The following is an 11,430-nucleotide window of genomic DNA, read 5'->3' as shown; positions in this document are numbered from 1 at the left end:
CTCCCCCCTCCCAAATACACACACACACACACACTGTCACTTTAATCAGTCTGAATAAGCTCTTTTGCACTACAAATCATTTTTTTGCACTACAATCATTATATCTGCACTGTTGTTTACTTTACTGGTTTGCACTCTATCTGCCATATGCCTTGTGCTTTATATATATATTTTTACATTTGACCTTAGTTGTATATTTGTATTTAATCTGTATTTATGTTATCTGTATGCACCAAGGGTCTGAGAGTAACGCAATTTCAATTATCTGTGTGTATGTGCTGTACATGTGGAAGAATTGACAATAAAGCAGACTTGACTTGACTTGACTTTGTAATGTGGATCGTTTGAGGTCACAAATACAGACACTCACCCGCCACCAGAGCGTCTGTCCGACTGCTCCTTGGCCTCCTGCTCGCTGCTGTCCTGTCTCTCCAGTCGGTGTCTGTCCCTCCGCCGCACCTCATGACCTTCCTGTTCACTAGATGTCTGTCTCTCCAGCCTCCTCTCTGCCCTCCCAGCTCGTTCTCTCCACACCTCCTGAGGCAGCTCGTCCCTGCGTGCCTGAATCAGCTGCTCGGTGGATAGTTGTCTTTCCAACCGCGACTCCCTTGGAGGGGGATGCTGCTCCACCAACAGCTCTGAGCGACTGCTTCCGCTCCCTCCCACCATGCTGTTTAGGCGTTCCCTTCCTCCGCCTGGCTCCTGGAGCACCACCTCTGCCATTACGTTCTCATGATACCGCTCCCGCTCCCTGTCTCTCTCCAGTAGGGGGTGGACTGCCTCATGGATGTGTTCGATCTTCTGCTGTGGGACTTGGGCCTTGAATTCCGCTCGCAATTGGGTGACCTTATGATCCATAGAAGTGCCCAGTCCTGCAGCCACTCCAACAATCCCAGCATTCCTGGCTTCCTGAAGGCGATAAGTAGCAGCTCCATTCATGATGGGAGAGTAGTTGGCCACAGTAGAACCCAGTCTTCGGGCCACGGAAGAGGGAGAGGGCTGAGGGGTGATGCGCTCCACACGGGACTCGCCCTGCTCATATATGGTCTGTCTAATGATGGAGGAAGGGCTACTGCGAGCAGGAGAAGAGTCCTGAGGGTCCAAGAAAACCTTCCGTCCCAGCAAGGGAGTTGGGGGAAGCTTGCTCTGCTCTGCCTTTATCTTCTCTACCTAAATCGTTAAACAAGAGAATCTTTTATTATTTATACACCCACACTTCCATTCTGTAACTATAAAAAGACATTATGCTATACACAATTCACCTTTTAGTAAAATGTTTTTGAATTTCAGTAGGTAGACTATTGACACATTCAAACTATGGTAAAATTAATGAAAAGTACAATTGTATGACAGTGACATCAGTGTGACATCCATTAGGATCCAATCCTAATGGATCCTCTAAACCTATTTTTTCCTTTAAAAAACCCTTAACCAGCTAATCTAATGTGTGTAAAAGTGTGTTTGTCCAGGTTGGAGCTAAACTCTGCAAGACATTGGCCCTTCAGGAGCAGGACTGGATACCCCTGACCCTTGGGTTTGGTTGGTTGGTCTCTCTTACTGTGGTAAGACGGCGTAAAGAGCTGAAGCGTTCTTCCCATGTGGCCGCAGCTTTGCGAAAGGCTTCGTGTCTGCGAATCAGCTGCTCAACCTCATCCACACTGCCACCCAGTTCATTACTACTTAGGAAGGGTTCCTGAGCAGTGAGCCAGGCCTCTGCTACCACTGCTTCCTGAGCAAACTGATGCACCTCCAACACTGCAAAGGCACAGAAAGAGAGTGAGATGTTGTGAAGTGCATGACACTGATTACATAATTTATGCATAATGTTTGTTTTCCATTAGCCTCATTTCACCCACTGTGCTGCAACTCTTCCCAGTGTTTGTCCCATTTCTCAGTGAGCTCTTGCTGCTTGGCCAAAACTTTTTCCAGCTTTTCTTTGATCTGAAATGGTCAATACTTAATCGTCAGGTACAGACAGAAGACAGGTTGGAATATCATGTAGTCACCATCATTTAGGCTGGAAACATACTTTACAAAAGTGCACCATTGCAGACACAAAAGGATGGCCATTGCATTGGAAGCAGGCAGTTACATCGTACATACTTAATGTGCTTTCTTTAATTGCTGTGGCAGTAACAAGTCACAGTATTCAAATGTGAAAAAACTCTTTCAGATGTATTATTATTTCGGTAGCTACCTAAACGCGTCAACTTTAAGTAACTTTTTAAATCAGGAAATTAACTGTAGAAAAAGAGTTTATATTAGTACACACTATAGTGTTACTTGTAGCAATGTTGAGAATGCAATATGTAATTGCAGTCTGACATATTTTGGATTGCAACAATGCCTGAAATTAAACATGCATAGAGTATGTTTTGGGCCTTGTAGTGATTTCAGATCTGCAACAGTTTCTGAACAGGTTGTACTTTATATTTTTTGTCACCTCTTCTGATGCAGGGTTACGGGCAGCCAGTAGAGTCTTGCCCATCTCGATACACTGTAGCACGCTCTTGTTTCGAGCTTCCACCTCACTCTTGAGGCTCTGGTGATAGTTCATCAGGACCTCCACAGATGACACGTCCCTGCAAGCACCAGAGAGCCCATATCCCATTAGAGCTCTGAGGAAAGAGCTGACAGTGAGAGGAGAGAGAGTTACTTGGGAAGAATGCATGGGCCAAGTCTGCCCACAGAAAGAAACAGCAACAGAAGGCCATTTTGGCACCACGAAGAGTGTCCATAAGGGCTCCTGAGCTTTTGCAGTATTATAGGGTCTTTATTAAGACTTTAAAAAATACACTAGACATATATACACTATAGCTCTGTTTCAAAACCAAGTGAGCTGCCAACATAGGTGCGCTCCCAATGCAAAAGCTGTTCCAGCAAACGTCTTTTGGCAAAAAACCAACCGGTAACAATGCAGAGAAGGCCATTCCAGAAAACATTACAACAAACTCAGTAGTGGAAAATGGTGGATTTTTCAAGAATTTATTTTGGAATATAATTAATTAAATACAGAAAAGTATTGAAAAAAATAGTTTTTTTAATTTAATTATTGTGAATACTGTATTTTTTTTAGTTTATTAGAGATCCCTTTTGTTAGTTTAGCAACATGCAATGTCAGACGCTATTGGAATCAATTTCTAAGTGAAGTCCTCTGTTCATTTCACATAAAAAGTGCCACTTGAAAAGCATTTGAAATTAGCATTTGAAATTAAAGCTCAAACAATTAGTCGACATTATCGACAATGACGGCAATAAAAAATTATCAACAAATATTTTCGTTGTCGAATAGACATTTTATCTCATATGACCTCATGTAAGGGGTCTGCAATAAAGCGGATTGACCAGCGTGGCGCCCTCCCACACACAGTCCAATAGAAGAAGAAACATGGCACTTACGAGCAAGTGTACAGGTGCATCTCAATAAATTAGAATGTCATGGAAAAGTTCATTTATTTCAGTAATTCAACTCAAATTGTGAAACTCGTGTATTAAATAAATTCAATGCACACAGACTGAAGTAGTTTAAGTCTTTGGTTCTTTTAATTGTGATGATTTTGGCTCACATTTAACAAAAACCCACCAATTAATTATCTCAACAAATTAGAATACTTCATAAGACCAATAAAAAAAACATTTTAGTGAATTGTTGGCCTTCTGGAAAGTATGTTCATTTACTGTACATGTACTCAATACTTGGTAGGGGCTCCTTTTGCTTTAATTACTTACTTACTTAATTAATTAATTCTTCTGAACAACTGTCAGATCAGCATTCTTCCCCATGATTGTGTAGCCTAGTGAACACAACTGAGAGACCATTTTGAAGGCTCAGGAAACCTTTGCAGGTGTTTTGAGTTGATTAGCTGATTGGCATGTCACCATATTCTAATTTGTTGAGATAGTGAATTGGTGGGTTTTTGTTAAATGTGAGCCAAAATCATCACAATTAAAAGAACCAAAGACTTAAACTACTTCAGTCTGTGTGCATTGAATTTATCGAGTTTCACAATTTGAGTTGAATTACTGAAATAAATGAACTTTTCCACGACATTCTAATTTATTGAGATGCACCTGTATCTGACCCGAGCGGCAACCTTCCGGTCTCTCTCTTGAAACTAACACGGAAGTGACTTAAACTGCAATTCATCGACTGGCCGCTAGAGATTGGCTCCAAATGGGAGTCAATCCCATAGACCCCCCCCCCACCCCATGCTAAAATGCCCAACTTTACAGCAGAAAAAATATGTTGTACAGCCTGGTACAAAAATGCTCTTCAGAAACCTATGGGTGACGGACACTACGCCCATGGTTTTATACAGTCTATGATCTGTCCCGCAGTAGTACACACCACACCCCTACAAATTAAACAATACTAAATGTTACACCTCCTAAAATGAAACAGCCAATTAGGCAATCGCTGATGTCACCACTTCCGCTCTTCTTCTACTTCATTTTCCTCACTTTTTAAGGTTCACTATCACCACCCAGCAATGAGGCATACAGATTGTATTACATAGATCACCAGAAAGCTTAAGTCATCCCATGTAGTTTTCCAGTAAATTTTAATTTTGTGTAAGGGGTAGGGTTAGGGAAAGGTTTAGGGTTGGGGGTAGGTTTTTAGCTATAATTATCATAGGTCTGTATCAATTTGATTATATGATTTATTTCATGTTTTACTAATAGCTGTTATTTCGCACTTTGTAAATTTCATAGCTGGAAAGCAATACAAGTAGGCTTACAAACACTTCATACATAAAACCTAAGATAATTTACTTGAAAAGATTGTTTTAGTCAATAACCTCCACTCTTGTTTCTCTGGAGGAGGCTTAACTTGTAGTAGTAGGCGTAAATTGGAGGGGCGTGGTTTGTAGTACTGTGGGATGCAGACAGACCCTTCTCTTTATGAAAGCATGTCAGAGTGCAAACGCAGCCCAACCAGTAGACCCCCCCACCCCATGCTAAAATGCCCAACTTTACAGCAGAAAAAATATGTTGTACAGCCTGGTACAAAAATGCTCTTCAGAAACCTATGGGTGACGGACACTACGCCCATGGTTTTATACAGTCTATGATCTGACTGTGTCCCGCAGTAGTACACACCACACCCCTACAAATTAAACAATACTAAATGTTACACCTCCTAAAATGAAACAGCCAATTAGGCAATCGCTGATGTCACCACTTCCGCTCTTCTTCTACTTCATTTTCCTCACTTTTTAAGGTTCACTATCACCACCCAGCAATGAGGCATACAGATTGTATTACATAGATCACCAGAAAGCTTAAGTCATCCCATGTAGTTTTCCAGTAAATTTTAATTTTGTGTAAGGGGTAGGGTTAGGGAAAGGTTTAGGGTTGGGGGTAGGTTTTTAGCTATAATTATCATAGGTCTGTATCAATTTGATTATATGATTTATTTCATGTTTTACTAATAGCTGTTATTTCGCACTTTGTAAATTTCATAGCTGGAAAGCAATACAAGTAGGCTTACAAACACTTCATACATAAAACCTAAGATAATTTACTTGAAAAGATTGTTTTAGTCAATAACCTCCACTCTTGTTTCTCTGGAGGAGGCTTAACTTGTAGTAGTAGGCGTAAATTGGAGGGGCGTGGTTTGTAGTACTGTGGGATGCAGACAGACCCTTCTCTTTATGAAAGCATGTCAGAGTGCAAACGCAGCCCAACCAGTAGAGTGTGGGAAGGTTTTGCAAAACTACAAACAAAAAATGCTGTCATATGTGAAGTCCCAGATATACTCATGTCAAAGTTTTTTTTCATTTAGTGGTAAAAAGAGGTTCAATATATGCAAGCAGCATTTTGAAGTTAGCAAACATCCTGATGGTGCCCGCGCTGCTGAGAGTGGTGTTTAGATGAATATTTTAATATATGCTGCATGCTTTCCTCACAACTAAACACACAACAAAAATGACAGTGGTGAGAAAACAGCAGTTAAGAAAGCATCTGATCATAGCGATGTGGATATGTCTGCAATGGCTCTGAATTTGTCAGTAAAGTCCAGTCATGTCACGTTTATTATAACTTTTTATACAATAGATTGCTTTAAAGCAAGCAGCTTTATAATGTTAAACGTGAAAAACAGTGTCAGTGTCGCTTTCAGTTAGAATTACAACTTGATTTAAATTAAGCTCAAGATTTAGCTCACCATTTTTATTATCGCAACACTATAAGGTATTTTAAGAGAGATAATGTGAATAAAATGGTTTATCCAAAAATAACACCTCTCATCATTTACCTTTATTTTGTTCCATATCCAGATGACTTAAAAAAGGAGATGTTAGGCAGAATGATACATCGGTCAGCTACCTTTTCATAGTTAATTAAATGATGAATGAGAATATCTCTCTGTTTGTAATCTCATTTGGTGTCCCAAATATATTTATTTTTATTGTAAAAAATAACTGTATAATAATTGTAATTGTATACTAGTAATATAATTGTTTGATATTTTCAAAAGCTGAAGTGATTACCTTGTTTTATTAGTTAGAATATGTATAGCTCAATATTTTAACTAATTGCAAATGCTGAATAATCAAAGACTACTGATTAATCAATGATTAGTTGATTAATGATTCGTTAGATTAATCTATTATCAAAATAATTGTTTGTTTCAGCCCTGTTTCAAATTCTCTTAGGTTAGGTTGTACCCTAAGAAGGTAGTTTTCTGTAGGTAGTAGACAGCATAGCAGCTCAATGTTTTGCAACAGATCTATAGTGTTCCCATAGATTGCTCTTAATGGATACTATTATGCTTAATCGTAATATGATGTATAAATACTATTGTGGTTCATGCACTTACCATCATATCACTTATTTGTGCTCACGGTATGATACCTATAGCACACTCCAGCGGCCAGTGCCTGCTCTTCAGCTGACCTGATGCAAACCTTCATGCATTACAATGTTAAAGCACATTAATGAGCTCCTAAGCAGAGAGCAAGTGTCCCAGCATGTGTCCTACCTTGGTTTCTCCCCAGTTCCTATCTGACAGATGATGCTGTCCATCCACATCAGCTGATCACGCACCATCCCAAAGAAGCGTAACTTGTCTGTCGCTGTGGTGATTTGCATTCGGCAGTCCTCACAGGATACGAGCAGCTCTTTCCACGCCTGCATCACTTCATGTTCCTGCATGGCAATGGCTTCTGCTTTCTCCCCGGCATAAACTGTTCGGAGCTGGGCTGCACTTTCCTGCAACTGTCTTATCTGAGGAAAACAGGAAAACTTCTTTATACAAATGTTGCCATTGTCATGCACTTTATTTCATCATCAAGTATTTTAGAGATGCATCAACAAACTTTACAGATTTATTTTGCACTCCTTGCATAAGGATGTGTTGCATCAGTTCACCTGCGTAACAAGTAGCTGAATATCATGTTCAAAAGTCTGCATAAGTCTCTGCAGAGTGCTGGTATTTGAAGTGCCTCCTTGACATGCGCGAACCTCAGGTAACCTCCGCTGCTTATCCTCAATCTGTGCTAAAACCTGAAACACACACAGACTCATGCTATTCCACACATGCAGACACATGAGACCACTGTGGTCTAAGCTTTCATTCAGCATGAGTACTGCTCCTATTTATCATGTACACACAGTAAACACACAAACAGAGCTTAGTCTCCTCAATACCTGTAGCGGAAGGAAGCAATACCTCAGCACTATCCTACAAATATCACAGTGATAAAACAAAATATATACACAAAAAGCTTCCCAGGGCATTAAGGAAAACTAGTACTGTTATTCAACCGATAATATCAAGTACACTGCCCATTCAATATTCGTACTCATGCAAAAGTTGAAAAAGGGTTAGGGTGTTCTGGGTGGTTGCCAGGGTGTTGCTATGTGGTTGCTAAGGTGTACTGTGTGGTTGTTTATGTATTGCTATGTGTTTGCTAGGGTGTTCTGGGTGGTTGTATGCTATGCAGTTGCTAAGGTGTTCTCAATGGTTATTAACTCTTTTCCCGCCACTGACAGAATTTTCTGTCTTTTCGTGTTTTCACTGTCATACAGTAGGAGGCGATATTACACATCTTCTGAAAGAGCACTGAATCTCTGAATCAAACACGGTGAAGAAGAAGCAGAAACAAGCGATCGCATCATCAAACACAATCATCAAACGTTAAACAGTATATTAATTAAAACTGCCTAACGTTACTGAATGAAATATCGCCCCAGGAAGTGCTGTAGGACCATACAAGCTTTAGGGGTGTTGATGAAAGCGATCTACACCATGTTTTGATCATCGTTCTGAATCCAGTCCGGACATAGTCTTTGACAAAAACATGATTTCCTCAGCTTTTTGTTCAAAATGTTGCATTTTTTAATGAAACTTGCCCACATTCAGGTGTTGATAATAAATAAATATTTATGTACGTATATATATATATATATATAAATAAACAGAGGCTCAGTTCTATCTTTTTGACATATTGCATATTCATACAAAATATTTTGGGGCCATAAAAATTTTGTGAAAATATTTAAAAATGCTGGTGATGTCGGTGCCAATGGCCTTGTGGGCAGCGCGCAGACATGTAGCGCCTTTGCGCTTCAGGCGTCCCGAGTTTGAGTCCCGGCTCGTGGACCTTTCCCGATACCCCCCCCCCCACTCACTTCGCTTCCTGTCGACCTACTGTCCTATCTAAATAAAAGGCATAAAAAACCCCCCGCCAAAAATAAAAAATGCTGGCGATGGTTGACAACTTTTTAAAAAAACGCTGGCAGGGAAAGAGTTAATGCATTGCTATATTGTTGCTTGGATGGATGCATGTCCATAAAACAGATAAATGGGGACCTTTCCCGAATCCCCCCCCCCCACTCACTTCGCTTCCTGTCGACCTACTGTCCTATCTAAATAAAAGGCATAAAAAACCCCCCGCCAAAAATAAAAAATGCTGGCGATGGTTGACAACTTTTTAAAAAAACGCTGGCAGGGAAAGAGTTAATGCATTGCTATATTGTTGCTTGGATGGATGCATGTCCATAAAACAGATAAATAATAAACAATCATTTCAAGAAATTCCCATGAGCAATAGTGAAAGTGATAACTAGTCATAATAATGATGGTATTAGCAAACACCACTCAGTTTAGATGATTTAATTAGATGTCCTGCATTTCCTTCTCCACACCTCTCGGCAGTCAGAGAAGAACTTGTGTAACTGGTGTGAAGCAGCGAGCATCTGTCCCCGTGTCTCCATCAGCTCCAGCAGATCCGCCCAGGCCTCGTTCACTCCATCCTTCCATTCAGCGATTGTGGCTGCATCCCCATGCCCATAATCTATGAGCTCATCAACCATCTGGTTGACAGCTGTGACCCTCTCCTGCCCCAGGCTCCCAGTCTCCGATGCAAACTCTGTGAATTTCTCCTGCAGAATCTGAGGTTCAGGAAAAGTGCCACCATGACAGGGCAGAAATGTTATGAAACTGAAGAACTACGAGAGCTACAGTTAATCATGTTTAGGGGCAGATAAATATGAAATAGCTGAAGCAACTGACCGTGACATGCTCGAAGTCCTGTCCGAGCTCAGTGGAGCTGGCGATGACCTCCCTCTCTGCTATCCACTGCTCAAGTTCATCCACCTCCCTGTTGAGCTGATAGAGCCAGTACTGCTGCTCCAGACGGGACTTCCTCTCTTCCGCCAGGTCCTTCAGAGACACGTACAGCCTGTCGATCTGAGACTGATGCTTACTGATCTGCTCACTGAGGCACAAGCATACACACACATACTTAGATTTCATTCAAAGGAAACAAAAATCAGTGAAATCTGTTACTCTTGAAAGGTGTTATCACTGGAATACAAAGAATGTCATCTGTGATTGCTCAGAAGTGAAACTAGATAGGCCAAAAGATTGTTGTGTGATTGTATGTTTGATTGGGTCAGTAAGTACTGCTGCACATTTACCAGTCTGGATGTCCGAGCTCCAGCAGCTGTCTGCACTGCTGTGAAAGCATTCCGATGGTCTCGGCATAGTCCTCTATGGTCTGCTGTAGTGCCAGCTGTTTCTTCAGCAACTGCAGAGTACTGGCCTCATCCTTGAGCGAGAGCGGACACAGCTCAAATACACACATCCTGCTCCAATGTCATCATCTATAACATCACAGCATCCCAGAAAACTTCCTTGCCTGAAACTAAAGTCCTTTAAAACATGTTGTCTACACAGGTCTCAAGAATGAAGATGTTTGGTCCAAAATCGTCCAACATAAAAAAAAAAAACATTCTATTTTATATATATATATATATATATATATATATATATATACACAATTATATTTTATTATATATATATATTATAATATACAATTATTATTTATTTGAAACAAATATTTATAATAAAATATGAATTATTATAATTATTTTTGCAACACTTTTTTTATTCACATTTTCTAGCTTGTTTCCTAACTTTCTAATAAACCAAACATTGTTTACTTTGAGAATATTGTTGACTCTTTGCTTGTTGAAATGCTTATGTTCCTCTATTGTAAGTTGCTTTGGATAACAGCATCTGCTAAATGCATAAACGTAAAATGTAACATTTTTGAGATGTATGTACTGTATATAATGTATGTATGCATGTATGTGTGTGTATATATATATATATATATATATATTAGTACATACAGTATCTCACAGAAGAGAGTACACCCCTCACATTTTTGTAAATATTTTATATCTTTTCATGTGACAACACTGTAGCAAAAGTGTCATTTCTTCAATGTAAAGTAGTGAGTGTACAGCTTGTATAACAGTGTAAATTTGCTGTCCCCTCAAAATAACTCAACACACAGCCATTAATGTCTAAACAGCTGGCCACAAAAGTGAGTACACCCCTAAGTGAAAATGTCCAAATTGGACCCAATTAGCCGTTTTCTCTCCCTGGTGTCATGTGACTCATTAGTGTTACAAGGTCTCGGGTGTGAATGGGGAGCAGGTGTTAAATTTGGTGTTATCGCTCTCACTCTCTCATACTGGTCACTGGAAGTTCGATATGGCACCTCATGGCAAAGAACTCTCTGAGGATCTGAAAAAAAAGAATTGTTGCTCTACATAAAGATGGCGTAGGCTATAAGAAGATTGCCAAGACCCTGAAACTGAGCTGCAGCACGGTGGCCAAGACCATACAACGGTTTTAACAGGACAGGTTCCACTCAGAACAGGCCTCGCCATGGTCGACCAAAGAAGTTGAGTGCACGTGCTCAGCGTCATATCCAGAGGTTGTGTTTGGGAAATAGATGTATGAGTGCTGCCAGCATTGCTGCAGAGGTTGAAGGGGTGGGGGGTCAGCCTGTCAGTGCTCATACCATACGCCGCACACTGCATCAAATTGGACTGCATGGCTGTCGTCCCAGAAGGAAGCCTCTTCTAAAGATGATGTACAAGAAAGCCCGCAAACAGTTTGCTGAAGACAAG

At 40.4% G+C, this 11,430-nt stretch overlaps 1 protein-coding gene across 1 annotated transcript in view; it reads right to left on the bottom strand.

The window, feature by feature from the left end:
- Positions 1–11,430, bottom strand: part of LOC107602097 (spectrin beta chain, non-erythrocytic 4-like) — a 26,940-nt gene that overhangs the window by 5,708 nt on the left and 9,802 nt on the right. The window contains 7 exon segments of the mRNA XM_016294505.1: positions 371–1,170; positions 1,559–1,755; positions 1,857–1,941; positions 2,444–2,582; positions 2,657–2,678; positions 6,966–7,227; positions 7,372–7,506. Of these exon segments, the coding sequence (XP_016149991.1) occupies positions 371–1,170; positions 1,559–1,755; positions 1,857–1,941; positions 2,444–2,582; positions 2,657–2,678; positions 6,966–7,227; positions 7,372–7,506 (1,640 nt within the window).

This window comes from Sinocyclocheilus grahami, unplaced genomic scaffold (genome assembly GCF_001515645.1).
Source record: "Sinocyclocheilus grahami isolate Dianchi unplaced genomic scaffold, SAMN03320097.WGS_v1.1 scaffold319.1, whole genome shotgun sequence".
Taxonomy (NCBI): Eukaryota; Metazoa; Chordata; class Actinopteri; order Cypriniformes; family Cyprinidae; genus Sinocyclocheilus; species Sinocyclocheilus grahami.
The sequence above is the reverse complement of the archived record's forward strand: the minus strand, read 5'-3'. Positions and strand labels throughout refer to the sequence as shown.